The sequence below is a fragment of the Poecilia formosa genome, unplaced genomic scaffold (genome assembly GCF_000485575.1).
Source record: "Poecilia formosa unplaced genomic scaffold, Poecilia_formosa-5.1.2 Scaffold156, whole genome shotgun sequence".
NCBI lineage: Eukaryota > Metazoa > Chordata > Actinopteri > Cyprinodontiformes > Poeciliidae > Poecilia > Poecilia formosa.
In genome coordinates, this window is record NW_006800095.1 from 1,412,237 (window position 1) to 1,440,175 (window position 27,939).

Here is a 27,939-nt window from a genome sequence, read left to right on the forward strand (position 1 = left end):
AGTATTTTGTTCTGTTTTAACATATAAATGTCCTACTGACTACTTAGATTTACATTGTGAAAACAACTGATTTGGATATGTTTGTCTCTTCTTCCTGAAGTTGTCATTTTGCATTGATGTAACCTATTTTTATTTGGTTTTTGCAATTACTATTTTAGTATTTTGTTGTTGTTTTTTTAAACAAGAATTTGCACAAAATATTACGTTACCTGACTCATTCCATATTTTTTCACAAATAAATTCATATGTTATGATAAAACAGTGTTGGAATAACCATTTTACCAAAATACTTTTTGGACTTACTTGAGTAATTTTGACTTTAATTCTACTTGTGTAAAAGTCTTGAGTACAATTTATTAACTTCTCTAACCAGCTCCCATAGGATATTACTATAATCATAATTCAGATATTAATAAATAAATGCAGACAAAAAGCCCAGTAAAGTAAATACAACTACTGCTGATAATAATAATAATAATAATAATAATAATAATAATAATAATAATAATAATAATAATAATAATAGTGGTGTGACTATTTTTTAATAGAACTTCCGGTTTTTAAAAAAAATCATAAACAGAAGAAGCACGTACGACACCGGAAATGGAGCTGTGCAAGAAAAAAAAAAAGAAGCTGGATCGTCAAAACATAAACAGAGCAGAAGACAACCTTGTGTGAACGCAGCTAGCTCGTATTGTTGTCTGACTTTTTTTTTCTTTTTTAGCAAGAGACAGCTTAATGCAGGCTCTCCTAATGTCGTGTATTTCCCGTCAGAGAACTCCTAGTCAGGGCACTTAGCTCGTTTGCCAAGTAGCGAGGTGGAGAAAACAAATCTGCAATAAAGATTAGGACTAAACTAAGAAGTGCGCCTCGTCGGGCCTTCGAGTAGAGGTAACGCTAGCTATGCTAAGTTAGCAATTTAAAGTACCCGCATTTTGACAGCTAGCTTGTTGAGTACAACTTGAATGCCTTCTCTTAGCTTCGATGTTTGTTCGCCTTACACATACTATGTAGCTTTTACTTTCGATGAAACGAGTGTCAGGTTGAACAACAGTCGCAGAAGACTGACACCACAAAGCAAACACGGCATTAGTTGGGCCTCTGTGTCGGCTAGCTGGGAAGTCAGTTGTGTTATGTTAGGTGCAGCAATGTAGACCTGGTAAAAGTAGGCTGATAGTAAGTTTTAAAGTTAAACGGCTAAGCTGCGACGGAGATTATTTAATTTTTGGTTGTTTTCGCTTTCTTTTCTTACTTTATCCTCATGCTTGGTCAGCAAGCATATATTTAATGCTTCTTACTTGCTTGACATCTTACAGTTTCTACCTTAGGACGACGCAGGACCCAAAGGAGACAGAATGGCTGAAGCTGACGAAAAATCCCCTGTGCTTAATGGTGCAGTATATAAAAATGCACAGTTTTGTAGACTTAATCATAGCCATGTATGCTTTTGTGCCTGTTGGACCTGCGAGCTTATCAGAAAAAAATACTTGTGTTTATCAGGTGGTTCAGATGAGAAACAGCCCGGAGAAGAGCAGCAGCACAAGGACGGGGACGCCTCTGGAAGTAAAGACAGTCAGACACAATCTTCCTCTGAAGACGGTAAAGCCACTTTTGTATTCTTTTTCTGTTTCATTGAAAATTTTAGGAGCCACAGTGTGCTCCAGGTCAGTTTACTTCACCATTTGGTTCCTCCTTGTCCCCATTTTGTCTGTTACTACTTCCAAACAAACCAATTTGCACCTGTGTGCTTAATCCAATGCTTATCAGCTTTTTTTTTCTTTTGTAATTAAATTAGGAATTTTAGAAATATATTAGAATCAGTCGTTCAGGACTTAATCTTCACGAGTTTTACATGAAGGCAGCTGGGCGTCTCTAGCCTTCATTTAAAACACAAAACTGCAGAAGCATGAATATCCATAAGATGCTAAAGGTCACAGAGGGTAAGAACAATTAAACCGAGAGTGGCATTTACCTTTACTGCCCATCTTACTGCAATATTTATATCATAAGTCATATTTGGTTGTTCAGAAATATTTCTGGTCTTTGAATACACAGACAGCCCTGATCTGGAATTGAAATGAGCGCTGCTCCATTTGTTAATGCAACAATGTTCTGAAGCTACAGTTGGGAATCTACAGTAGAAACGGCCACCTGCATGCTCTGCTAACTGATTAACTTGCTCATATTAGCTTTTTTTCTAAATTTGAAAAACATTTCTCCAAGGTTTTAAAGAATCATAAGCAATATTATATTGTATAATCTTAATTATAGGCCTTTAAAAATCAGAAATATGTCCAGCTTTTCAAGGATGCTCCAGTAAGTATTGAATCTCTACATTTGTTCGTTTATTGATTCTTCTGTCATTTTTTTTTTAAACAAGTAATGTGGCAGCATTTGTCATTTGTAGTTCTGGCCGATTAACTTGGTTGTTACTAAACTACAACAGCCATGATGTAGGGATGCAATTGGTTTTGTTGAAAAGACTCTGTCACAAGATGTTCAGCTTCCTCTGCAAAAGTTTAGATTCCATCATTGTCTGTTTTAGTCAATTAATACAAAAACTTTCTTAATTTGTGCACGATATCTTTGTGAATCTCCCACGGAGACTGCGTTGCCTTGACATCTCGGCCTTTTCCTGTTTCCACAGCTCCCAAAGAAACAGTAGAAGCGTCTGGAGACAAAGGCATACCAGAGGCAGAAGGAGAGACAGCTGCAAGCAAAGAAGGAGAGGAGGAGGAGGAGGAGGAAGACACGGACAGCATGGACGGCAGTGGACTGTTTTCTTTCACGGAGGACGGAGAGAGGGAGAGCGAGAGTGGGAGACGAGAGAGGGCCAAAGAGAAGGATCGAGGGAAAAGGGCCGCTAGAAAGAGAATCCGACCTGGAGGGGGCACTAATCACTCCTCCAGCTCAGACGACGACGACGACGATGAGCCAAAGGAGGAGGAGGACGACGATGACGACGACGATGACAACGAGGCCATGGAGTCCTGGCTGGGCGCCGAGCTCCACGACCTCCGTGGGCCGACGTGGCAGGCGGTGCCCTCTCTTCGCTCCAGGGAGATCGGCAGGAACTCACACCAGTTTGTCCGGCGCGTGTGTGGAGCCCGCGGCCTCGTGCAGAGGCTGGAGCTCCAGGGACGCTTGGAGCGGCACACTGGCTGCGTCAACACGTTGCACTTCAACCCCTCTGGGACGCGCCTGGCGTCTGGCAGCGACGACCTGCGGGTGGTGATCTGGGACTGGGCCATCCGGCGGGCGGAGCTGGAGTTTGACAGCGGACATAAGAGTAATGTGTTTCAGGTGAGGTGCGGGGACGAGAGGAACGGATCAGAATCTGCAGTCAGTTTATTCTTGGGTTGTTTAAAGTTTATCAGGAGCTGAATATGTAGAAATGTCCATTTGTCCAACCTCTGTCTGTCCATCCATCATTGTCCATATATCTATCCTCTTTAGTGCCATCCATGCGTTCTCTCTCATTTTGTCCATCCATCCTCTTTACAGTTTTTCTCGTCGTCGTAGCTTCATATTTAATGCCTAGTACCTGCAGAAATATCATCAGCAAACACTTTTTCAAGCTATTTTAAAAATCAGGTTTAAACTATGAGAGGAAACAAATTATTTTGACCTGAAGCAAATGTAAGAACCCTGTCAATTCTTTGCAATGTTTGTGTTCAGTAAAAAGAAAAAAAATTACAAATTTTTTATCACTGATGGTATTTAGGAGGTCACAAACCAAAGGAGATTTTGCTGATTGAAACACAGAATGATCTCATACAAAAATGTAAAAGGTTACTAAAATAAATACAAATGATTAAAGTAAAACTACAATCTGCATGTGACTGATATGAGTTTTCTTCTTGCTCTTGGGTTCCAACAGGCGAAGTTCCTGCCTCACAGCGGAGACTCCACCTTGGCCATGTGCGCTCGTGACGGTCAGATCAGAGTCGCTGAGCTCTCGGCCACGCAGCGCTGCAAGAACACAAAGCGGGTAGCACAGCACAAAGGAGCAGCACACAAGGTGAGCATGCCGACAAAGGCTGTTGCAAACCAGAAAGTGAAAGACTTCTGAGGTGACATGCCAACTCTTATGCATTTTCACTTTTGTGTTTCTTCGTTCCATCAGCTGGCCCTGGAGCCGGACTCGCCTTGTTCGTTTCTGTCAGCTGGAGAGGACGCCGTGGTGTTCGGTATCGATCTGCGCCTGGATCGTCCCGCCAAGTGAGTTCTGTTCATCATTTGGGGTTTGACTGCAACGCGTTGAAGCAAGAAAAGAACAAGAACCGCATCTTAAAATGATCCTGGTCATCACACAGCTCACAAATGTTTCCCGTTTGTCTCCTTATATCCTGTTTGGCAGTAAACTGGTGGTTGTAAAGGAGGGCGATAAAAAAGTGGGACTGTACACCATCTTTGTCAACCCAGCAAAGACGCAGCAGTTTGCAGTTGGTGGGAGGGATCAGTATGTAAGGTATGAGCTGTGCTCTGGCTCCTGCCTGATTTATTAGAAGACCTCTGAATTTAACATGACTTTTTTTTTTTTTTTACACGTTTTTTCCTCTTTGTTTTATTTTTTTTATTTTATTTTTTTAGAATTTATGATCAGAGGAAGATTAATGAAAATGAAAACAACGGTGTTCTGAAAAAGTTTTGTCCTTCACATCTGGTCTCCAGCGAGTCTAAAACCAACATAACCTGTCTTGTGTACAGTCACGACGGCACAGGTAGAACTACATCGTTTTTCATCTTTTGGCTTACTGTCAGTTTAAAGTACCAACATGTCTCAGTCTGACCTGTTGTGTTTCTCAATAAAAGATTTCCTATGTGTGTTTGTCTGTGCAGAGGGACATTAAGATTAGATTTAGCATCAGCTGTATACATTTATCAGTTATTTGGATGAGCTTTGAACAATAGTTGAAGGTTTAATTATCTCAAGCTCACACACAATACTCTAGAATCAACAGGAAATGTAGGAACTTTTAAATTAGAGTATTTTCTAGATCTGGGTAGTGTGAAAAAAGTAACTTTTTTTTTCCAATTTTCCATCTTGTTTTCTCTTTGTCTATGTTTCTCAATATTCACCCTTTTCTTTCTTCCATCCCTCTCTTGTATTGTCCTTCCTCCTGTTCATGCTTGTGTCCTTTCTCAGTTCATCATTCTTTTCTCCTTTCTGTCCTTCCTTCTGTCCTCTGTGTCTTATGTGCTGGATTTTGTCCTCCTTTTTGTTCTTCCTCTTTGTTTTTTGGTTGTTTTGTTTTTATGAATTTTAACACGTATAAAATGTTGCGACATTTAAATTACTTGTTGACCTTTCAGAACTCCTGGCCAGTTACAATGACGAAGACATCTACCTATTTGACTCCAACCACAGTGACGGGGCAGACTATCGCAGGAGATATAAGGGGCACCGCAATAACGCCACAGGTATTTATTTTTTGCGAATAAAGCAGCAACTTTAAATAGAAGAAGAAATCATCTGACTGGAAATGGATGATGTTAGTCTCAATAATGACTGGAAAAAACTAAAAGTCTCAACAAACTATACCTAATTGTTACACTAACAGCAGCACTCTGCTCTACTATGGGAGGAAGATTATTTGTAACTTGCCATTTTAAAGTTTAGTGAAACTCATTTTTGTTACTTTACTCATCCCATAATGAGGTTTTGTTCTAAAAAGAAATTAAAATCTGCATGCCTGGGTCAGTACGTCTCTCTACTTCTCAGATCCGTTGGTTTGTAAAACGAATCGGCCATTTTGAGTTTCCCTCCAGCTCTCACACTGACTCTGCATTTCTTCTGTTTCACAGTGAAGGGTGTGAACTTCTACGGTCCCTGCAGTGAGTTTGTGGTCAGCGGCAGTGACTGTGGTCATATTTACCTGTGGGACAAAAACTCTGCTCGCATCGTCCAGTTCATGGAGGGAGACAGAGGAGGAGTGGTGAGTTTGATCAGCAGAGTTCAAAATGTATGTTTTCAAATATTACAAGAGTTGGCTAAACTGTAGCTTAAACTTCAAGGAGTCGGTTTGTGTAAATCTCACCAGATTTTTGTTCCGTTCACTTTTTGCTTTTAAGTTTAGGATTTGTGATGTTCAGTGATTGTTTGGTAACTCCAGGTGAATTGTCTGGAGCCGCACCCCCATCTGCCAGGAATGGCGACCAGTGGGTTGGACCATGATATCAAACTGTGGGCGCCCACTGCTGAAAACCCCACTGGACTCAAGGGCCTGAAAGAGGTATGACTCCTGCTCAATCCCATTTGTTTAAAATTGATTTTGATGGATAAAGTAAAACACATGGATTTCTAAAGTCATCCTGCTTGATTGGAATCTAAATAACCACTATGAATGGGTTTGGTAAGTTTCTGTCTGGTTTTCCTTGTTCAAACTAAAACAAAGAGCCTCCATTATGGGAAATTACAGAAGGGTTTTATTTAATATGGTACAAAAGGCTTCAAGTGAGTCCTTGCCTCTTTATTTGGTAAAATGTTTTTGTCAGATTAATTGAAACTCAATCCTTTTCCTAATTGCTTAAAGGCTGGGGTCATAATGGGGTCATTATGATGTTCATCTTCATATTACACCGATCACTTCTTGTTTTCTGAAAGGTGATGAAGAAAAACAAGAGGGAGCGCGATGAAGACAGCGTGCGTCATGGCGACCAGTATGACACCCAGCTGCTGTGGTTCCTGATGAGACACATGAGAAACAGACGACCTCCAAGGGTGAGTCAAAGATTTCATTAGATGATTTATTTTTCACTGTGTTCGGTTTGGGATATTGGCAGGAACCACTTAGGTAGAACAAAGATGCTTTAAACAAAATAAGTCGCCAATATTCCTGCAAAATGCAACATTTCAGTTTAAAAATTTAAAAACTCATGTTAAAAATATACTTTTAACAGAAAAAATACTGGTTTACAAGGTGGATTAATTATGGCTGCTGCTACAAAAAAAAAATCTGAATTATTTTTGAAACCCAATAACTTTCCTATAAAAGCTATTTCTCTGTTTAATGTGACCTTTTCAATTTATTGCAAACTACAAAATGAAATGTAAACAAAGATTTGCACTTTAAAGTATACAGCATATATGGAGATGGATGGCCAAAAAGATCAAATTAATACATTTGGTCTTATATTTCTCATTTAGATTAAAGTAAAAACTGTATTAATCAAAAGATTATTTTTTTGGCACACAGATGTTAATCAAAAATTAATTCCTCATAAATTTAAATTTAAGAAACACTAAATAAAATGTCATTTGTTATTGGAGGAACAATCGGATGCCTACATTAAATTGATAATAGATAATTAGTGATAATAGATAATTTTGAGCCCTAATTGCTCATTTTTTATTAAAGTTAAAACACGTCAATGAAATTGCTTTTGATACCTTTGATAACATTTTATTCAGTGTTATGTTGTAAATGCCAAACTTGGCTATTACAAAAAATATCTAAAAAATAAATAAACTGAAGTCTAAAAAACTACAGATCAAATAAGTATGTAGGATCAAAGTGGGCGCCCTAACAGTGCACAGGTTCTACAAAATGGATTTAAAGCCTGATGTGCCTGATGCAGCTGTGTTTTCAGTGAAAGTAATCCCGTCTCAACGCAGGCTCGGCGCGAGGGAGCAGACGCAGACACCGACGAGTCCTGGAGCTCTCCGGATTCCTCCGACGAAGAGGACGGCGGTCCCGACCACGTCCAGTGCATGTCGTCCTGAGCCACGGACAAACAGACGTACACCCACATACATCAACTGATACTCACAATTTATTGCCCTCGAATCGATGCACATTGGCAAGCACTATTGACACACTGGCATGAGCCACAGACACACACACACACACACACACACACACACAAGCAAGCAGACACATTTACCTAAACGTACTATTACTGTTGAAGCAGAGCGACGACGATGTGTGCACACGCCGACTGTAGACTGCGACACTTCCACGATCCTGTTTCTTTAGTGGGAATTTGTGCACAGAGGCTTAGTGAGCGCTTACGACCTTCTGAACCACTCGGAGGCCCCCTGTCTCTCCACGTGTTGTTGACGTAGACTCGGAAAGTTGTGTGTGGCGAAAGGCGGGTGCGATGTGCAGCGAGCTTTACATCACCAGCAGACCCATAAGCACAATCTGGGTTAAACGACTCCTGCTCTCGAGGAAGAGTTCAGCTGAAAGGAAAGGATTTAGGCGTATACCTTCAACTATCCCCTAAATGTGACTCCCTTTAAGATTTAGACTGTGTAGGGGGCGAGCTCCGCTTTAACCCCAGTCTCATAATTGCTTGTTTATTTTTTAATTTGGAGCAGCTTGAGACGATAGTTTTCTTTTTTTTTTTTACATAATTATCTTCGTGCTTTCCTGTTCTTTTCGTCACTACTGGTTGCACTTTGAATCAGGGACGATTTAGCGAGCTTGATGATGGGGGAGGAGCCATCATCTTGAATTTGTCATAGGAAACACAGAAGCGGAGTTAATTTTATTTTTTTTTGTCCGTTTTGAGGTGGGATATTTTGCACTTGAGTGATTCTTGACCGAGAAGAGGTCGTGTCCTTCGTTTTCTTCTTCCTCCCTCTCTCTCCAAACTGAAACTCATCTACAACAGGAAAGCTTCAACTCACTTCTTGATAAACATGACAAATCAGAGGTGAATTTACCCTCTCAGGGGGGGTTATGTGATTGCTTTTTTCTTTGTTTTTTTTTTGTTTTTTTTAAAGCGCCAGACCCCACCTGGACCAGTTAAAATGTAAACACTGCCTATGAGTGAAAGAACGTAATAATCTCGGTTGCAGTGATTTCTGTTGTTCCCTTACACCTTATCCTTTCTTGCCATGACTGTAAAGAACAAGTTTTGTGTTGAAGCATCATGCTCGAGCATTAAAAGCGAATCCCTCAAGCTTTTGGCAAGAAGGTCTAAACTGAACTCTTGAAACGAACACTTGACCCAGGTTGGAGGGCTTTTGGTTTTGCACTCGGCACATAAGTCCTGTCTGCGCTGTTAACACTGGCTGAAAGATGAGGGCGGAGGGAGCGGCTGGGTCAGTCTGCCTGCCAGCCAGTTGCTGTGTGAGAGCGATAAAGTCGAGCTTTTCTCATTTTCTATGAGAACCGTAGTTAGTTTGAATTTATATGTACATATATATATAAATATATATTAGAACTGTAAAATACGAAAAAGAAAAAAAAAAGAAACAAAAAAAAAAAAAACTTTAGCAAATGCTGTTTGACTTCAGAAAAAAAGGAGAGAAAAAAAAGTCAAAACATTTGATTGGTATTGATGCAGAGATTTATATTCTATACTGTATGAGGACAAAATACTTTTAAAATCCACAGAAAACGTTGACGTGTTCATTTTTCTTTCCCCGTTTCTTGACAGCTGTCATTACGAGTATTGCAACTTTGATTCTTGTTCAGATAATTGTTCCATAACTTCAAACAGTTCTATCCAGATTTTCCCACGTGCTATTTTTTTTTGGCATCCTGCATACGTATAAAAGAAAAGGCTTTGATTAAACTATTTTTCCCACCACTGCCTAATATTGCATTCTACTGGTTTATTTGGAAATATGTACAATTTGTGCAATAAAGAAAAAGATGATGCTCTTGATGTTGTCATGAAGTGGTCTGTCATTGCTTTGGTCCTAGAACAAAAATGGTCAGTACTGGTACAGATCTATCTTGATAAATATATACCTTAAAATAAATTCAGATTCATTTCATGTTAGAAATTTCAAGTTTTTCCACCAGTGATTTTTTTTTTTTTGGTCACCTTTTTTTTCTTACCATTTCTTAAAAGATTTAACTTGAAAGGCATATTCTCCTGTATTTCCCATTTTGAAGTGTGGCTGAGAAAACCAAATATTTGTATTCTATAGATGGTACAAATTACGGATGACAAAAGTTATGACACCAATTACAGATTTTTGTGAAATTGGAGTAAATATTTACATGGGATTTTTATCTGAAGGCTTTATAGACATATGAAGATGCCAGTAATTGAGAGAAAAGATTTTAGCAATGTTAAAGTTCTTGACTGAAAGATTCTAGGTTTCACCCTAGAATCTTAGATCCCAGGGGAATAAGGTCTGTAGGTTTTCATTATAAGAATTCAAAATATCATAAATCTTAGTTTTTCATTTTTTTATTCAAGTCTGAGTGGAAAATCAAACTCATAATAGGAGTGGCAAACATTTACTCAAAGAGCGGCATCAAATATGTGACTCATCCGACAGGACATCCTCATCAAGCAAAAATCCTGATACACACACACACACACACACATTAAACATGTTTAAACCCAGAGATCTCATCTGTTAACTGAGAAGATGTAAAAAAAAAAAAACTGGAAGGAAACTCCAAAATCAGAACTAAACAGGTTTTAAACAACTAGACATTTAACTTCAAAACTGGTTCTGTTAATCATGGCAGTTTCTCTTGCACCAAAAAGAAACTGGATTACTGAGAGATGAACACAGAACTTTGGCAAAGACAGGCTGTTGAATATAAAAACCAATCTTTTTTTTTTCTTCACCAGCAATCCTTTTGTTGAAAGACCTGAGTGTACAAAGGTTTTTGTAGTCCATCGTTTACAGTTTGAAGCTTGTTTGCTTCTCCTGCATGTAGGAGTTGGGATCAAACGTCCAAAACATTCTGTAACTTTGCTGAGAAAATACTCCAGGAGGCACCATCAGGCTTTCACTTTTTAAGTCTGTGTTCAAACAAGCAAAAATCTGCACAACATCAAACATGACCAGCAGAAACCAGAGCAGTCTTATTCTTTGAACTCCAGAAACTGCTGCAGTCTTTTTCGGTGCTCTGCAGACATCTGGACAGCGCTGAAATTCAGAAAAAAAATGATTTAATCATAGTATGCAGAAGGGTAAATCCATCCATTACTGTATTTTAAAAAAAAAATCAAGCACAGCTTACTTTAAATGACTTCCGAAGGTGGTGGTTATCCTGTAAATGGCAGTCTTGAGCGTGGCTCTGAGAGCAAAGCGCAGTGTTTTGTAGGTAAAGTCCTCCATGCTGTTGGCGGACCTGACCGGCTTACTGGAAGCATGAGGCAGCTTAAAGTGTCGATCCACAGCCTAGAAGTGAAAAAGGCAACAACAAACGTTAGTCTGTCAAACATGTGAAGCTGCAATCTGGCTGCTATGGAAGAAGCTGTTAACTTTTCATTGAAATAGTGATATAGTCAAGAAAGTTAGCTTAAAATATATACTCAAAGTAATATGAATAGCCACATTAATGCAAAGGCACAACCAGCATTGCATGAATTGGAACAGAAAAAATACTGGATCACACTGAGACAATCACATAGCTGGACTTTAACTACAGGAAGAGACACACGGTCTCCTGTAAAACTAAAACTGAGCGTTCATATGGCTGACTTTCAGTTTTGTACGAAAGTCGTCGTTTCTCCACACCAGATGGCTTCTGACGTGCGGCGCGGGAAGCATTTGGGAAGGAATTAGTGGCGCCACCGCCAACATTTTACAAATAATGCAAATTAGGGCTCATCACATGTAGGTCATTCATGTGAACCACATGTTATAATTAAAAACATTTGCTGTCAGATTAGAGATTTTGATCATAGAGAGTTTATAAACTTGCTCTACGATACTAACGTTCATGAATATTTACATTTATGGTACAAAAATCATGTACTGAGTTACTTCTTGCTAATCTTAAACATTTTAATTATTGAAAGCTGTTATCTCATGTGGGATCGATTTTTACATAAAAAATCAGAAATGAATCAACATAAATAATTAATCTGAGTCCAACACATCATTAAGCTGAATACACACTTCCAATGAACCAAATATAAGGGATGCAACTAAGAAAACCATAACTGCACCATTCAGTGAATTTACCTTGTAAAGAGCCACATTAAACCATGTCAACTTACCTCTTGTAAGTGGAGCATGGAGCTGAGAATGCTGGGTAATGTAGTCTGAACAACCCCAAACTGGTCCTCTGTGAAGGAGGCCTGAACCAGGTATGACAGCGCTGCAGGGCAGATGCAGGAGAAAACGATGAACAAGCTGGACTAACGAGTTCCATCTGATCCAGACGGAAACACAGACATGTCGTCCTACCTTCTAACGCCCAGATGTGAGCCTGGCTGTCGGCGAAGAGGGCCTGACTAGAGGCTTCCGGAAGCTGCAGGACAAAACGTCAGTCAGTGAGAGTTGTCTTTGAGATGCAACACCGACTAATGAGAAACCATACGGCTTCACAGATCAGCTGTGATGGCAATTCAAGTTTTCGATTATGATTCTGAAGATTCTCTGAAGACTACAGGTGCATCCCAATAAATTAGATCATCACTAAAACGCGAATTGTTTTAAGTCTTACATTGTGCCGTGTCGTTTCTGTCATTAAACGGCTGAGTTTCAAACACCTGCATGGATGAAGCATGGGCAGGTAGCACAGTTTTAAAACATTATGGTTTGGAAACTGTAAAGTTTTTCAATAACTGCGTAAAGTCTTTAAACCCAAGTATTCATCAGTACTTACCAGTAAAAAAAAAAAAAAAAAAAAACTCTCTCAAATGACATTTTCCAAGAAATAACATTGTAGCTAACTTCTACATCATCCTTTCAACACTGTAGTCCACAACGTAGCATTACAAAGCAGAAAAACCCCAATCATTTCTGTTTAATGCATTATAATTTTCAGAGAAAAAATTAACTTTAGTTTTTAAAATAAACACTCCCAAATACAAAATACTACTCTTTTAAAAGGTAAATGTTAAATAAAATATGCTTTTTGATGAAATTCTAATTTATGAAGATGTACCTGTATGGAAATATATTCGATTCTTCCAAGCATAATTTTGGGTTCTTTGGTTCAAAATATGACCAACTGCATATTTTAAATCATTCAAATATTTTATGAACATTGTACATTAGCAGCGTAAAAGTCTCTAGAGAATCTAAGTGCATAAGCCGTCTTGGTCGGGTTTCTTTTAAATGATCGCAGCTGTAAATTCAAGAGTTGTTAGTTGGACACATGTCTATGGGCCACATTACATGTTGCAGTAATTAGAGGAAGAAGCATAAATCTCAGGAGACAAAGTACCACCAATTGTGCGACGCTGACAGATATCTGGCGCTACAAAAGTCCCGGCGTGATTAGAAAAGCAAAGTTTTGTCAATAATTGATAAGCACAAATAACACAGGCTTCATCATCAAGCAAGAGTTTCAAAGCACGCGTTACATGACTCCTTAATCCAAGCTTTCAAGGTAATTAGCCAGGCTCAGTGTAACAGCTAGATGGAAAAGAGCTACATTAGTAATGCCGGCAAGATTAGGCCCAGAACCAGAAGGTAGATTAGTGATTTGTTAGACAAATGAAGATCTGTGATGTCAGATAAGAGCATGCAGCCGCCCCTCGGTGTTCATGCACATGCTTCACACGTCCTTACCTTGTTAAACAAATACATTATCAGCACCCGCTTTGCCATGAAATTTTTAACCTGGGAGAAACAATTAAGTGCAGAAATGTTTTGATTTCAAACAGAAAAAGAGCTTAAATCAAGTGATCACACTCAACTAAGACCTTTTTTTTTAAGGTGAAGGCATATTTCCAGTGAAAATAAAAAAACAAACGTGATTTTCAAACCCCGTTAGTGATAAGGTGGTGTTTGTATATTTGGTTTCAACACTTTTACTAATTCAGAAAGCCTTGAATTAAAAAAGAAAAAAAAAAAAAAACAAATTCAGAAAAAGCTCATGAAATTATTTTATAGTTATGATCTCTGTAGAGAATTTGAGTGAAGAAAGCCTTAAATTTGAAGTGCAGAGCTGGACAGACTCATACAATGCCTTGTTCAAGTATTCACAACCTTTGATTGTTTAAAACTTCAACGTGTTTCAAATGGGATCTTATGTAAAAGGCACTATAAAAAAGGTTATAATAAAAATAGTGATTTATCCCAATAACCACCCTGCTAGAAATACAACACAGAACATTTCTCACTTTAATGAAAGAGCAAAAAGACTCAGTTCAATGCAACAATGTGATTTAGTGACGTTTAATCCAAATCTAAGTTGTTCTTTTATATTCTCTAAAAGATATTTCAAGAATATTTTAAGCAAAAACAACATATTTAAAATGAAGTTAATTTTCAGCAAACATTTTTTTTTTATTTAGGAATATTAATTGTTAATCAAGTTACTGAAGTTAATAATTATGTATTGTCTGATTAAGTGTTGCTTATGTTCATTTTTGGTGGTTTTAACTGGTTATAGTTGATGTGAAATTGGAAGCACTTTTCTCCTTTAATTCATGTAATACTTGGTGTTGGTCTAACACATAAAAATAAAATATGATAAAATAAATGAAATGTGTGGTTTTAAACAACAAAATATCAAATTATGAGGTGAATATTTTTGAAAGGCACTGTAACAAAATTATAACTGTGATATTTCAGTACCTGTTCTTTTCTGTTTTGAAGGAACTGGGCCAGGAAACTTGGTTTGGTGGGTTCCTGTTTGGGGCTGGGAACCGAGGCTGGAGAGCGTGGTGGGCTGCTGCTGACCTGTGACTCTGGAAGAACAATATTCTCATTACTTACCACCATACAGTTCAAAATAGGCAAACATCAGAAGTAAATAAGTAATGGCCTTGCTGCTAAACATTAAGAGATTTAAAAGGTAGAGTGTGGCCTTTGTTTAACCCTCCTCTAACCTGCGGAGGTGGACCAGAGTTTGGGCGCCCGCCTCATGATGTGCGGGCTCTGCACTGAGCCGTGCCAAGGCGAGCACTGATCCACCGGACCGGTGAGCCGCCGCAAGGTGGGGGAGGAAAAGGGGCTGTCCAGGTCGGGCGTGAACGGTGCCGTCAGAGGGCTGTGTGGACCTCCGGCAAAAGAGCGGGCGAAAACCGAAGTGGGAGTCTTGGTTAGGAAAGTTGGTCTTGGACTCATCAGGTCTTCTGTACCAGAGGAAACTTTAAGGTAAAGAAAAAAATGATCAAACTTTAGTGATCTGAAAGGCTTCGCCTTTATCAAACGATTGTAAGCAACTTACATGATGTGTCAGATGAAGTCTTCCTTTCACTGCCACTGGACAGAGATTTGGCCCTCCCGTTGGTTGCTACGGTTTCATGATAAGCCACAAGTCTCTGCGTCAGATCGGCCAGCAGAGCCAGACACTCTCTACTGACAGCGTTCCAGTTATGAGGATGCCCGCCTAGAAAAGACGGAAAAAAAACTACTGCTGAAAGCCAAACTGGATATCAATATGTACTTGAATAAACGAACGAAATATCACAAAGAATTATGCTGCATGTGGAAAACGTGGCAGACCTGGCTGGCTGAGACTGAAGACTTCACTGCGCCTGGATGGAGAATGTTTGGACAGCAGAGCCAAGTCCTGCAGGGCTAGGAACTGACATTTAGAAGAAGAGAGTCAGAAAACAAACAACAAAAATATGACTGCGCAACAACCTGCGAGTTGATATTTATACCTTCAAGATCATTGGTTGTTGGTCAGTGAGAACTCTGGGAAGACACTGGCGGGAATCTTCAGTAAAAGTTGGTTGCACAGGAAAACTGTACACCTGCAAAAGATACACAAATATATACACATTATCCACAATGTTTTCACATGACTGCCAGTGGCTTGCAAAATATTGATACCACTTGAATTATTCAACATTGACATTTTACAACACAAACTTTCCTCTGATTTACTGAGCTTTATTTATTAATTTTTACAAATAACTGAAATGTATGGCGTGCATTTGTATTTTGCAGGAAGGCAGCGAGCCAAGACAACTGGGTCAAAGCTGAGTCTACTAAAAAGTAAAACTGTATCACATAGTACCATGTAATATTCAGAACAAACCATTGCAAATAAATATAAAGTCACTTCTACTGGGTCTGACTTGGAAAAAAGCATTTCAATCAGTTCACATACCTCTGTGACAAAGATCCTAAAGAGCAGCAATGTGGTGTACCAGGTGAAGAGGAGGAAGGTGGCGCTGATCCAGAGGTGGTAGAGGAGGGACAGGTCCACAAATCCAGTTATGCTGTCCAGACGATGGACAGAGCTAGAGGAGGAAGAGGAGATTCAAACACAACGATGCCTATCCAACTCCTCACAATGCTCTGAAGGCCCAAAACATTTATGGAACTCATGTATAAAACACAAACCTGTCCAAATGAAGATTCAGAGTTTTGCAGATCCATGTTTTTGGGATATAACCTGAATAAAACATTTTATATCAAAATGTGCAGGAAAAAAAACAAAACAAAACAAACAAAAGAAAAATAACCCAAAACTGATAACAATTGCAATGAGGTGCAATGAATAACAGTACTAAGCTAAACTCTATGGTTAAGATGACTTTTTAAAAATTCTTTAGCAAACAAGTCACTCACCCAGAAAGAAATAAGCAACAGTGAAGTTCCTGATAGAGTAAAATGCTTGAATGGCGCTGCACTTCAGCACTAAGGGCAGGGACCCTTTGAAGTGGAGATATTTGTATTGCTGAGGAAACAGTAACCGGTGGACTGTTAGTATAGAAGTAGAAATCAGTTTAGCTCGGGATTAATGCTGGCTATTTGAGTTAAGGCCATCAGTCAGGTAAGATGTTTACGCCCAGCATAATCTTAAATCTTTCCCATTTCCTTCCTGTGAATGCATATAAAGCATTTAGCAACAAACAAGCTAAACAAGTTTTGTAAACAAGAACTTTGTGCATAAATCTAAATTAAATATGGAGCTTCTCTTTTGCTAAAAAGAGTTCTGCCTCTTCTGCCAAGAAGAAAAATGTCTTCACCTCCAGTAATCTGTTGGAGTTGGAAACAATCCACGACATAAAAAAAAGAAAAAAATAACTCAGTTGTTTATTACTCCATCATTCTTTGCTTTTAGCAAAAAGCTTCAAATAAATTATTAATGGAAATAAATAAGATCAGTCATGTTAATGATGATTGTATGAAAACTGAACAGCATGGTTAAGCAGCCCTCTTGTCTCCTACCTGAACAGCAGTGAAGGAGACATAATTTATGTTATGGATAACTCCCAGGAGGCTGTGAGAGAAGCCGACAAATGCTCCCGCCAGCAAAAAGACCAGGTGGTACTCATTGAGCCCCATCTGAGGAACTCTGCAGAGGATGAGAAGACACCGAAGCAATTAAAGTTAGATAAAAGTACTGAAAACTAAAACGGAATTTGGCCTGGCATCGACTTACCCATCGCTACTTTTACACGGGCACCCGAGTGTCTCATATCTGCTACCAGCAGTGACTGCACAACACCAACCTACAATCACTCCCATCAGGCAGTGGGCAAAGGAGTTGATAACCTGGCGAGGGTGAAGCAGCTGACCCAGCAAAGCGATTTTAGAGCAGGCAATAGTTGGGATAACTAAAGATGCAGAGAAATACATGATATGTGAACAACTGGACAGAATCCGCTGGCAAAAAACTGAAAATAATGAACTGATAATTATTTTAACATCCCAGTAATGATCCAGAAACAGAAAAAATGATAGAAATGGTAAAAAAAAAATGTTTTTACTGTGTATTTTTGCTCAAAGCAGGCAGTAAGCAAAGATAAAAATGCCATTTAAAATGCAAAGAAGTTCTTTATTTTCTCTTAAAACCAAGTTTCAAGAAGCCTCCGTCCCAAATACCAAAAATATCTTACTGCTCTCTGCCACTCACCTGTATAGTACTCTAAATTCAAGAACCCAACCATGGTAACCACTCCACCAAGCAGGATGAAGGAGAAAATCAAACAGGAACTCATCAGCAGAGACAGGCATTCTGGTATCAAAAGAAAAGTTGTTGTTATTGTTTAAAGCACACTTTCAACTGGGTCAGATAAACAGGTCAAAGAGCACAACCAACATGGCGACTGACCTGAAATAGTCTGAATGGGGTGCAGAAAACTAAACTTGCTGAGAAACACAAAAACTGCTGTGGTGGGCGGCAACAACAGGACAGACCAGGCAATGCTGGCAGCAGCTCTCCACCAAATAACCTGAACAGAGAAGGCAGCAGTATTACACCAACAAAAGAAAAACATTTACGCTACAAAACCCAACTGATCATTTCCTCAAGCATTTGTAAGTAAAGTAAATACTAGCTTGCCATATTTATTCTCTAAATAACATCCCTGCTGCTAGGTTTGTTTCACTTTTTGTAAATATTCTATTGTTTTTTATGTACAAAGATGCACATACATTTTGTCTATTTTTATGCCATTTTCAAGAACTCCACAGTTTTTTTTCTTATGCTGTAAATTTACCCTCACTTTATATTATGTTACTCTTAGTTCTGTTCCTAATATTTTTATTTTTGAGTAAATCTGAATGTTTCGACTTGTCACCTTGCTTCTGGTCAACCCGAATTTCCACACTGAGAATCAATGATTTCTATTTTTTAATTATTATTATTATTATTATTATAAATCAACCTACCACCCATTTCTGAATGAGAAAAACTGCAATGCAAGAGCGCATTTTGTGACAAATTTACCCAACTTTTCAATTTGTTTTCAAATGCTCTGTTTACTTCAAAGGTGTTGTTTAAAGTCTACATTTAGAGGAAACCCGTTGATTGTATATTGTACAGATAAGCATAATCAAAAACTTACAACCTACACAGCACGCCGGTTTTTCTTCTACCTTCTGAAAACTATCTGGAAAAGCTCCAACTCGCCAAATTAGATAGTTTTATTTAGTGGCTGAGATTTTTTCGATATTTTTACCAAACCGAGAACGGCACTATTAAACATACAAGTCTTTGCTAATGAAAATATTCGTACAATATGTCATTGCTAATATTACATTCACAAACTTTTTGTTTCCCAACTCTTGGATCTTTTAAATTCATAACGTATTTCTCCTGCTTTTTATTTATCTGCTTTACATAAATTAAGCTAACTCAAAATGAAATTAAAAACAGTAAGTTATAAAACTGAACTCCAGGAAGCTAGCATAAACAAATGGGGTAGAGGTTAGCCTCTTAGCTTAGCGATCCAGTTTTGTAGTTCTATAAGTGAACTGTTATTAAAAAGAACTCACCTTGCGGATAAACCAGCAGCTTGTTTCTGAAGGAAACATGATGCTTGTTTGAAAATTACTCCACTCTGCGAAAAAGTTGTCTTCAGCTCTCGGGCTGTCAAATTATTTTAGCCTACGGTATCCACATCGTCTACATCGCGCCACATGCATTCAAGACACATCTGAAGGACCCCGATTAAAAGTTGCCCGTTCTACTGCCTGTTAAATGTTTCATTTTAAATATATTTTTTCTACATAAATGCAGTACAGAGTTGGTAACACGTAATGAGACACATACATAATTGTTAAAATGGTTTTAGTTTTAGTCCACAGAAAACGCAGTAAAATAACACTAATAAAACTCAACTCAAGGCATCAAGACAAATCAACACGAAAATAATGGCTCAATGGGAATTCCTACAACTTTCTGGGATCAGAATCGTTTGGAAAGCTCCGCAAAAAAATGTCTCTAATCGTCCTCGGTGCAATTTCAAGCTTCGGCAATACCAGCTTGATAAAGTACAACAGTATATAACATTCAATTGAAATTGTCATTTATTTCAGTAATTCTTTTCAAAAAGTGAAATTGATTTTTAATATAGATTCAATACGCTGTTTATTTATGGTAATTTTTATGATCATGGTTTACAGCTCATAAAATATCCTGAAAATTAGGACAACAAATAAGACCAATAAAAATATTTTAATACAGAAATGCTTTTTACTGCCATGTAATTACCTGCACAAACATGGTAAAAATGACACACTCCACAAGAAGGGAAGGCCACCGAAAACCATTAATAAAGATGTTGGTTCTTCACAGAGTATGTTAGAAATTAAGTGGAAGAAAAAAATATGGTAGAGAAAGGTGTGCAAGCAATAGGGATAGCACACATTGGTTTAAAGACCATTTGGGAAAATTCATAGAGAGACAGCTGAATTCATAATGTGTGGTGCAGCTTGAGTTATTGCCTGAAAAAGGCATCCAAATGGGCTACAACTATATCATTCCTTGTGTTAAGCTGTTAGTGAAACAGAGACATTGTCAGAATCACCTTACCTGGACTAATGAAAAAAACAGGCTGAACAGTTCCTCAGCTGTTCCGGTTATCACATCACACATTTCAATAGCTGCAAGCCCAGACATCAGTTAGCTAAAATAAACAGCCACATGGTCTGAATAACATGTTACTGAAATAAATACACTTTTAGATGATTTTCTATGTCAATGAAATGTGCATGTATTAAATTAGAATATGTTCAACATCATAAATGTTTTTAATGCCATCAATATTCAAAATTAATCAATTTAAAGCTTATACATTCTTGCAGCCTAATAAATTGGCATCTCTCTATATCTATCTATCTATCTATCTATCTATCTATCTATCTATCTATCTATCTCTCTCTCTCTCTCAGATGGCCTCTGCCAGTGGACACAGTCCCAATGTGTCCACTGGCTTCTCAACAGGTATTATTATATCTACCATTATGGAATTTCATTGTACGGTGTACTAAAAATATTCTATTATTTACACAAAAAGTCAATATATTTCTTTTATAAAAAGAAAGAAAAGACAACACAGCAACAACTTATATAAAAAAGCCTAAGTCATTGTTCACAATACAAATTTGTTCTTTGAACCAGTTCAGTTTCAACTGACATGTCATATTATAGGATTTGCCTCTTGGTTACAGATATGTATCAAGCATAGTAATTCAGAAATTCTTTGAATCATTCACTTTAGTGTCACTGTTACCATCCTTGCATGAACCGCCAGAACTGAAGTCCTTAGGTTTCATTGTGCACAGAACTCTTTCTGCTATAATGAAAGACATTACCAAAGGAAGATAAATTGTCCTTGTCTCCATCCTGTCTAATCTGTTTGGTCTCAAAAGCATTAGGTGGGAGCTTCTGGTATGAGCTTATGGACATGTCAGTTTGAACTTCTTTGTGGGTGAAGGATTTCTGAACAATTGCAGGAAGAGCGAGCTGCTCCCTCTGGGTCTTCTTGTCGTCCCACAGCTTCAGCAGACGCCGCTGATTATTTGTCATATCCTTGAGATTTTGCTGTAATGACTGCACTTGGTCCTCTAAGAGCATCTTGGAGGTGGTCACATTGGACAGCTCTGCTGTCAGGTCATCAATGGTCACTCTAAGCTTCCCGGTCTTGTCTATTAAAGAGTTGCACTCGCGCTCCTTTTCTTCAAAATCATTGACTATGTCTTTGGTGGTCTTCCCCGCAAAGTTGGGGCTTCTCTCCAGTCCGATATCAGTCCGAAGAGCCTTCACTTGCTTTCTAAGCTCTTTGTTGTCCACAGTCAAGATCTTCAGTTTTTGTTTCAGGCCCTCAGTTGAACGCAACCTCGTCTCATTCTGCCTGAGTTTTTCCCTGAGAGCACTTTCCCGTTGTAAAGCATCATCTCTTTCCTTCCGGCAGTTCTCCAAAAGTTTCAGCATCTCAAATTTTGAGGCTTTTTCAGCTCGACCACTTGCAGAAGCCATCCTGCGGAGAGGTTTCCAAATCAAGAACGGAGGAAAAATTCTTACTACATATCTTTAGGGAAAAACGGAGTCCTTTAGTGGGGTGTTAATGAATCCGCAAGCATGTCTGCGACTCAGGTAGGTGACATTCGTCTAAGAGGGTTATCAGTTAGACAAGTAGGCTCCAGTGTAACTCAAAGCTGAGGCTAGAATGACCATTAATTATGGCGCCACCATCCCTTTGACACCGTGTCAAGTGACCCAATTTTTTTCCTATTTTGTTAATTAATCTAAAAACGTCGGCCCTTGTTAATCAGTGCAAACAATGGGCCAAGTCTTAATGACAATCTCTTCCCTGTAACAGAACTATGCTGTGTGCCTGAATGTGGTCCATTGCAGGGCTCAAGATTTTCCACCGCAGGTCATTCAAACTGTCACACTAGATTTTATCGGTTTAGCCCTCCATGCAACAGCTAAGATGGATGAGTCCGATGCTGGATGGCGACTAAAGCCCAGCGTTGGCTTTTAAAGTCAGACACGTTCTTGTAAATGTTGAATCTATACCTATTGGTTACAATTTCACCTTTAAATATTTAAAATGTCCAACTGTGGAAGTGGACAGGCAACTTCCAACACTGGCAGAAGGGTCACGTTGCTACCCGATGACAGCTGGGGTGACTTTAGGTTCTCAAGTCTAAAAACCTTAAAGTGCACCAAAAGGGCAAAAAGTTCAAGTAATTGCAAATGTTGACATTTTAATGCGACTCTTCAGTTCTTCTTCAGTGCCTTGAAAAATAACTTTGAACCTTTATACATTTTGTCACATTACACATAACCCTCAATAGATTTTAAGTATCCATACAAAGTAGAGCATCTTCTGAAGTAGAAAGGTAAAATGAAATGACATTGGCTTTACATGACACTTTACATGAGATCAAGTCATTCCCATTCACACACCACACACTGATGATGGTAAGCAACTGTATTGTAGCCACTGCCTCCCTGGGGAAGTCTGATAGAAGCGAGGCTGCTATATCGTGCCATCGGCCCTTCTGACCGCCACCAACAGACAAGGTTGATAAAGTGTTTAGCCCAAGGACACAATGACAAAGGCAGTGGTAGGAGTTTCATGGCAAACTTCTACCACTATTGCCAGGCAATCCAACATCTGTCAAATCGAATGTTCAGTGAATGTAGACAGCAATTTCCATAAGGCCATTTGAATTAGTCAAGATTTTTAATACGCTTCAATCATTTTAATCGTATCGCTGGCTGTATGTTTATCATTGTTGCCCGACTGGAAGGTGGATCTAATTCTTAAGTTTTCAGTAACCGCCATCAGGTTTTCCCCTAGAATTGCCCTGTATGCAGTTTTTGCCTCTACATTAACTTTGAACACACAAATTAACATGGATTTTAATAGATTTTACTATAATTTGCCATAATGACAACAAATTATTTATAGAATATTTACAGACATTACTTTGACATCTTGCCAGGCTTTGGCAATAGTTAAGGGCACTTGATATTAAGAAAATACAACACCTTTACCTTCAGAGGGTATGTATGAAACAACTATAAAAATGATATAAAGAAATAGATCAATGAAATACCACTGATCCTGTAATCACCAACCACTTTTTTTTTTTTTTTACATTTTAACATTAGTGCTGTAAAGTGGAAATAACATCACCACCACAATAACATTGTGTGTGCTGTGTAATACTACACCCCAATTAACTTAAGTAAGTTTAGAAGCCATCCCATTAGAAGTAACATACTGGAGAACAGTTTTCATTTTCAGAGGTCATGCCGCTGCACCACAGTTACAAGTTGGCCTTTAAGGCCTTAATCCGGAAGGGCCAGTGAAATCCAGTCCACCCATGACTTCATCAACGCAGGAACTTGAGTCTCTCTAATAATGCAACTGGAGAACCTGTAATTTAAAAATACAGAATAATGCACACCTTAGGGAAGACAAAAGTTTGTGGTCTGGTTTTTGACTCAAGTAGATCAAAAAGAGACACTTGATCCTTTACCCAAATAAAAAATAGGTGCTATTAATATAGGCCTGCAGTTGATAACAAAAAAAAGCAATTGTGACATCAATGTTAAAGTAAACATACTTAAGAAATAAGCCTGTTTAGCTCTGTTGTTTACCTTCACCCGGTGAATGCAGGTCCTTCATGACGATGTTCCATTGGTGATAATTGCTGCAGGGGGACTGACATGTCCTGGTCCGAGCTTCGCTTCGCTGAAGAAGTACATCTGTAGGCAAAGGCAAGGCAAGTTTATCATACACAAAATAACTTACAGACCTGTATGTGAAAACAAAGGAAAGGAGTGAAGCAATTAGACATTAAAAACAAGAAAAATTGAAATAAGGAACATTAAAGAATAATTTAAAAAGAAAAAAACGTCAAAATTATAATATAAACCAAAAAAGTAAGAAATGTTAAAAACAAACTGATGAGGTATTCTTCAATGGGAAATATGCACTGAACAATAAGGTTTTCAATCCTTTTTCACATGAGTCAACAGTTTCTAGACATCTCAAGTTTTCAGAGAAAAACTAAATTTCCTATTCTTGTTCAGCTTGGGTCCTGGCAGCACGGAGAATAAAACTGACCAGAAAATTAAGTCTTGAGGAACCTCACAAGTAATTCTTACATAGCACAGTAGCAGGCATCACCTTTAGAATAATGTGATCAATAATGTGTCAAACACATCAATGAATACAGTGATACAAAAAAGTTTTAGATGCATCTTGGAAAAATAAAAGAGAAAATTTCTCGCTACTACTTTTTCTAGATTCGTAGGTCAAAAATGTTAGATACTAGACCTTATAAGAAGGCATCCAGATTGGGTTTCTTCACAAAGTCTGATCTCTGCAATTGACTGTTGAAAGCTCAATGCTAAAATATGTCAAGAAAAACAACTGAATCCATTAGCTAAAACCACAATCAATCTCAGACTGTAATTTAGGTGCGAGGAAAATATGAGCTAATAGAGAAAAGAATGCAAGAGTCTTACAACCCATTTATCTTATTACCTCTTCAGACATAGGGTTACTGTACTTTGTAGAGCAATTACATAGATGTTACAAGACATTGGATATGGCTGCAGACCTGACAGTATTCACATTAAGAAGTCATCAAACAGCCCATTGTGCCAGCAGTTAGCAAGCATGGTCAAAGTTTCCATTGACAAGAGGAGAACAACCTGACACTACCAGGTACATTTGTTTCCCAGAAACACACAGGTAGGAGCTGCGCAAATATGGCACGGCTTTGTATGTGACTGACACAACAAAGCCGTGTTGTGTCAGTCATAACAAGGCTTTGTTGTGACTGACACAACAAAGCCGTCTCAATTGTTCTCTGAGATCACTGAGAACAATTGAGACTCAGGCAATCATTGTTACTTACGCCAACGTGGACTGGTTATAAAGAATCAACTAAATTAGAAACGATGTGAAGGCAGAGAGCCAGATCAAGATAATAAATGTTAGATCATATTTGTTTGCTCACATATCCAGCATCGGAAGCCAGCATTATTACCTTACAGCCTACAGCCAGCAGCCCATTCAGCAGCACAATGCCTGCTACGGTCGCTATGATGACTTTGGGGTGGTCGTCTCTGAGTGCAGGCCAGAAAGTCATCACCAGTACTGAGCTGGACAGGCAGAGCGCCACCACGATGGAGAGCCACCTCAGCCACTCAACGTGTGGAATCCACAGGACCTGTTATTGAAACAATTTGTGTCAGAGTTATGACATACAGAAATATATTTCCTCAAAAGCTGTCATGGCATCAGTGAAAAGTATTAATTTTTTAATTACTACAAGTTTATTAACAAATACAGCTTCTAAATATTCAACCCTAACCTTCTCATGTCTTCTGCTTTCTGTTTAAAACTTATGCAGCTACAGTGCCTTGCAAAAATATCCACACCGCTTCAAAGCAACGGTTTACGTAAAAGCAAGGAGTGATTTGGGCTGATCAGATAAGAAAAACCTTTTCAAACCATCAGGAAGGTTTATTTGCATTCAACTGATTTGAGCATGTTGATGTGTTAGAATGGCCAAGCCAGCAAACAGATCAAAATCCAAGAAAGAAGCTGTCGCTCAAAATAGAAAAACAATTCTTAAAACTTTGTGTAAATGTATCAACTCAATCTCTTGAGGTTGTTTGTGGAAATGTGACATGAAGCTTGAGAAAACTTATGCAAAGCATTACATAGATAATAATTTTTTTAAATAATATGATTCACTAAAGCATTAGAAGGCTCAATTTGTTGCAGAACAATGTCAGTAGCATAATTAACATATTTATAGGACTTACCACAGCTGGAATGTAAACTGCCAGCGAATATCCGTAGACACAGACAATCTCCATAAACGAGTATGACACCAAGTTCAAGATTTTATTGCTCCTCCACAGCAGCAAACCCCAGAGTCCAAGCGGCACAAGCCACGCATAGCTGAAGATGGCCGTGGCAGCTATGCTCACTGGAAAACACGTACGGTGCAAGAGGTAAGCTGGACGTTTATCAAGCATGTTTAGCGTCAATTGAACTGAACTCACCTTTTCCAAACTCTGCGGTATATTTATAGTTTGAGTTGCCAAAGTATCGCAAGAAAGTAGATAGGTTTCCACTGATAGCAATGGCAAACACAAGGGTGGTACAAATCCAGAATGGTCCTACAGACACACACATACTTATATTTAAAGCATCATTATTTACAACTTCAATGTGTTATGAATAGTAAAAGGAAATAAATCAGCCTACCACCACAAATAATCGGTGACAACAACTGTGCAAACTAAGTCAGAACTAACCATAAAGATCTGGGTTTTTACGAAGGTGAACTTGAATGAAGTTTTTTCCAGGCCACGGCACCAGTGAGCCAAGAATCCTCTCCCTTACCTAAAGAAAGAGTTAAAAACACGTCAGATTTCAACCAGGTTTGAGATACATTTGCTCTGAAGTAATTAATCTGATGATATAAACTGAGACAGGGACGAAACAAAGTGACTTACATGATGGGTTTTAATGTCAAAGAATTTCTGGTAGTATTCAAATGTCCAGAAAGGAGCATTTTTATTTTTCCCAGACAGAAGCTTGAATAAAAAAAAAAAAAACAGTTATCTAAACATCTGATTTATACACATTTCAAGAAGCAAATAACTTTCCAATAACAGGGTCATGGTCTGACCTCTTCTCTGTCCTCACTGATGAGTGGTTCTTCATCACCAACATCTTGAGCAAAACCAACTGCACTTCTTTGCCTCTTGGATTTTAAATCCTCATCGTCAATGCTAATGGTGATTGCATCTCTGTTAGATTCCAGAAGAGTCCCAGCTTCATCAAATTCTGTTAGATGGGACAGATGTTAAGTATCTGGATCAATGTGTTTGTTCTTTCAGGAAAGTGTGTACCTACTAAAACTTGCTCATTTTGCAGCTCATCATTCATTCATGAAAATCAATACGCACATTAACATACAAAATGTCAGGACAAAATGACACCATGGACTGATAAATTGATGTACTGTAGTTTTTGAGTTATAATTAAATATTACACATGTATACTACAAAATAACGTGGTGTGTGGTTGTACTCAGGTAAAGTTAGATTGAATTAATATATCAATGCAGGCCACACTTTTGTGATTTTTGTAAAGAAATATTAGAACCACGTATCCTTCCACTTCAAAATTAAGCACTATTTTTTGCTGCTCAGCCACACACTCCCTACAAAAACACACTAGTTTGTGATTGCGTCACAAAATGTGAAAAATCGTGGGTAGCTCTTTAAATCTTTATTTATTTTGACAAAAATTCTTATGAATTTAGCTATCAAATCTATGTAAAAATAGACACCTACTTACTAATGTGTTATATCTATAAGACATTAAATTTTGAGAGACAGTTCAGGGAGAACGTTCACCTTGAAATTGAAATGGATCATTTTTCGACGCCATTCCCTTTTCAGTAGAATGTTTGTTCTTTGAGAATCTGCTGGCAGGCTGGCAAAGAGGCAACAAATTAATCCTAAAAGCTGTGAATGAAAAAAAAGAACATGACTGTTGACGTTTTACATCTGTTGACTCCAGGTTAAATGCATTTTTAAAACTATAGATACACAATAACTTAGGAAGCTAGCTTACTTAGGAACCAACTTCGACTGGTAAACTTCAATATATCAGTAAAATAAATAAATAAACTCCTATTACTATTGTAACTGTGAAATACAGTATAAAGGTGTCGATTTTCTTAAACCCATGCTTACCAAATTCTGCGAAAAATTCGTAAAAATTATGTCATCGTTATTAGCTAGGGAAACCCGAAGCAGGATATGCCAACGAGGTAAACATGACTCGTTCCTGTGGTGAGATATTTTCAAA

General features: G+C 38.3%; 4 protein-coding genes across 6 annotated transcripts; 1 reads left to right on the top strand and 3 right to left on the bottom strand.

Annotated features, from left to right (window-relative positions):
* Nucleotides 1–600: 600 nt before the first annotated feature.
* On the top strand, nucleotides 601–9,625 carry dcaf8 (DDB1 and CUL4 associated factor 8). Its single transcript, XM_007564227.2, has 13 exons — nucleotides 601–891; nucleotides 1,317–1,392; nucleotides 1,501–1,599; nucleotides 2,648–3,303; nucleotides 3,881–4,021; nucleotides 4,127–4,221; nucleotides 4,361–4,471; nucleotides 4,594–4,724; nucleotides 5,317–5,424; nucleotides 5,809–5,939; nucleotides 6,117–6,236; nucleotides 6,608–6,724; nucleotides 7,619–9,625. The coding sequence occupies exons 2-13, from the start codon at nucleotides 1,356–1,358 to the stop codon at nucleotides 7,724–7,726; spliced, it is 1,854 nt and encodes a 617-aa protein (XP_007564289.1). The 5' UTR covers nucleotides 601–891; nucleotides 1,317–1,355; the 3' UTR covers nucleotides 7,727–9,625.
* A 512-nt stretch (nucleotides 9,626–10,137) lies between these two features.
* Nucleotides 10,138–19,215, bottom strand: ndc1 (NDC1 transmembrane nucleoporin). Of its 2 annotated transcripts, XM_007564229.2 has the most exons (18): nucleotides 19,067–19,215; nucleotides 17,901–18,021; nucleotides 17,703–17,804; nucleotides 17,229–17,403; nucleotides 17,015–17,141; nucleotides 16,412–16,520; nucleotides 16,184–16,235; nucleotides 15,948–16,080; nucleotides 15,496–15,588; nucleotides 15,335–15,416; nucleotides 15,057–15,218; nucleotides 14,716–14,976; nucleotides 14,462–14,574; nucleotides 13,451–13,501; nucleotides 12,119–12,182; nucleotides 11,929–12,029; nucleotides 10,944–11,104; nucleotides 10,138–10,849 (listed from the first exon to the last, which is right to left on the bottom strand). In XM_007564229.2, exons 1-18 carry the CDS (start codon nucleotides 19,103–19,105, stop codon nucleotides 10,786–10,788), a joined length of 2,010 nt encoding a protein of 669 aa, XP_007564291.1. In that variant the 5' UTR covers nucleotides 19,106–19,215; the 3' UTR covers nucleotides 10,138–10,785. The 2 variants fall into 2 exon arrangements, with proteins under 2 accessions (XP_007564291.1, XP_007564292.1); XM_007564230.2 differs by lacking the exon at nucleotides 13,451–13,501 and having other exon boundaries at nucleotides 19,067–19,214.
* Nucleotides 19,216–19,372: 157 nt separating this feature from the next.
* On the bottom strand, nucleotides 19,373–22,164 carry LOC103146354 (uncharacterized). Its single transcript, XM_007564231.2, has one exon. The coding sequence runs from the start codon at nucleotides 21,549–21,551 to the stop codon at nucleotides 20,838–20,840; it is 714 nt and encodes a 237-aa protein (XP_007564293.1). The 5' UTR covers nucleotides 21,552–22,164; the 3' UTR covers nucleotides 19,373–20,837.
* A 589-nt stretch (nucleotides 22,165–22,753) lies between these two features.
* Nucleotides 22,754–27,932, bottom strand: yipf1 (Yip1 domain family, member 1). 2 transcript variants are annotated; one of them, XM_007564232.2, is made up of 10 exons: nucleotides 27,825–27,932; nucleotides 27,483–27,593; nucleotides 26,750–26,907; nucleotides 26,574–26,654; nucleotides 26,373–26,460; nucleotides 26,118–26,234; nucleotides 25,875–26,041; nucleotides 25,091–25,273; nucleotides 23,691–23,798; nucleotides 22,754–23,466 (listed from the first exon to the last, which is right to left on the bottom strand). In XM_007564232.2, the coding sequence occupies exons 2-9, from the start codon at nucleotides 27,514–27,516 to the stop codon at nucleotides 23,715–23,717; spliced, it is 912 nt and encodes a 303-aa protein (XP_007564294.1). In that variant the 5' UTR covers nucleotides 27,517–27,593; nucleotides 27,825–27,932; the 3' UTR covers nucleotides 22,754–23,466; nucleotides 23,691–23,714. The 2 variants fall into 2 exon arrangements, with proteins under 2 accessions (XP_007564294.1, XP_016532931.1); XM_016677445.1 differs by lacking the exon at nucleotides 27,825–27,932 and adding an exon at nucleotides 27,703–27,791.
* Between the last annotated feature and the right edge of the window lie 7 nt (nucleotides 27,933–27,939).

What these genes read in the sequence shown, in the direction of transcription:
- LOC103146354 (XM_007564231.2), bottom strand. Translation starts at nt 21,551, where the DNA reads ATGGCTTCTGCAAGTGGTCGAGCTGAAAAAGCCTCAAAATTTGAGATG.
- ndc1 (XM_007564229.2), bottom strand. Translation starts at nt 19,105, where the DNA reads ATGTTTCCTTCAGAAACAAGCTGCTGGTTTATCCGCAAG. An exon ending in GACTTCATCTGACACATCAT is followed by an intron (nt 14,977 to 15,056) that starts GTAAGTTGCTTA and finishes TTTACCTTAAAG; the next exon opens with TTTCCTCTGGTACAGAAGAC. An exon ending in TAATGTATTTGTTTAACAAG is followed by an intron (nt 12,183 to 13,450) that starts GTAAGGACGTGT and finishes TTTGTCCTGCAG; the next exon opens with CTTCCGGAAGCCTCTAGTCA.
- yipf1 (XM_007564232.2), bottom strand. Translation starts at nt 27,516, where the DNA reads ATGGCGTCGAAAAATGATCCATTTCAATTTCAAG. An exon ending in CAGTTTACATTCCAGCTGTG is followed by an intron (nt 25,274 to 25,874) that starts GTAAGTCCTATA and finishes TTTCAATAACAG; the next exon opens with GTCCTGTGGATTCCACACGT. An exon ending in TGCTGGCTGTAGGCTGTAAG is followed by an intron (nt 23,799 to 25,090) that starts GTAATAATGCTG and finishes CTTTGCCTACAG; the next exon opens with ATGTACTTCTTCAGCGAAGC.
- dcaf8 (XM_007564227.2), top strand. Translation starts at nt 1,356, where the DNA reads ATGGCTGAAGCTGACGAAAAATCCCCTGTGCTTAATG. An exon ending in ACAATCTTCCTCTGAAGACG is followed by an intron (nt 1,600 to 2,647) that starts GTAAAGCCACTT and finishes CTGTTTCCACAG; the next exon opens with CTCCCAAAGAAACAGTAGAA. An exon ending in GAAACAGACGACCTCCAAGG is followed by an intron (nt 6,725 to 7,618) that starts GTGAGTCAAAGA and finishes GTCTCAACGCAG; the next exon opens with GCTCGGCGCGAGGGAGCAGA.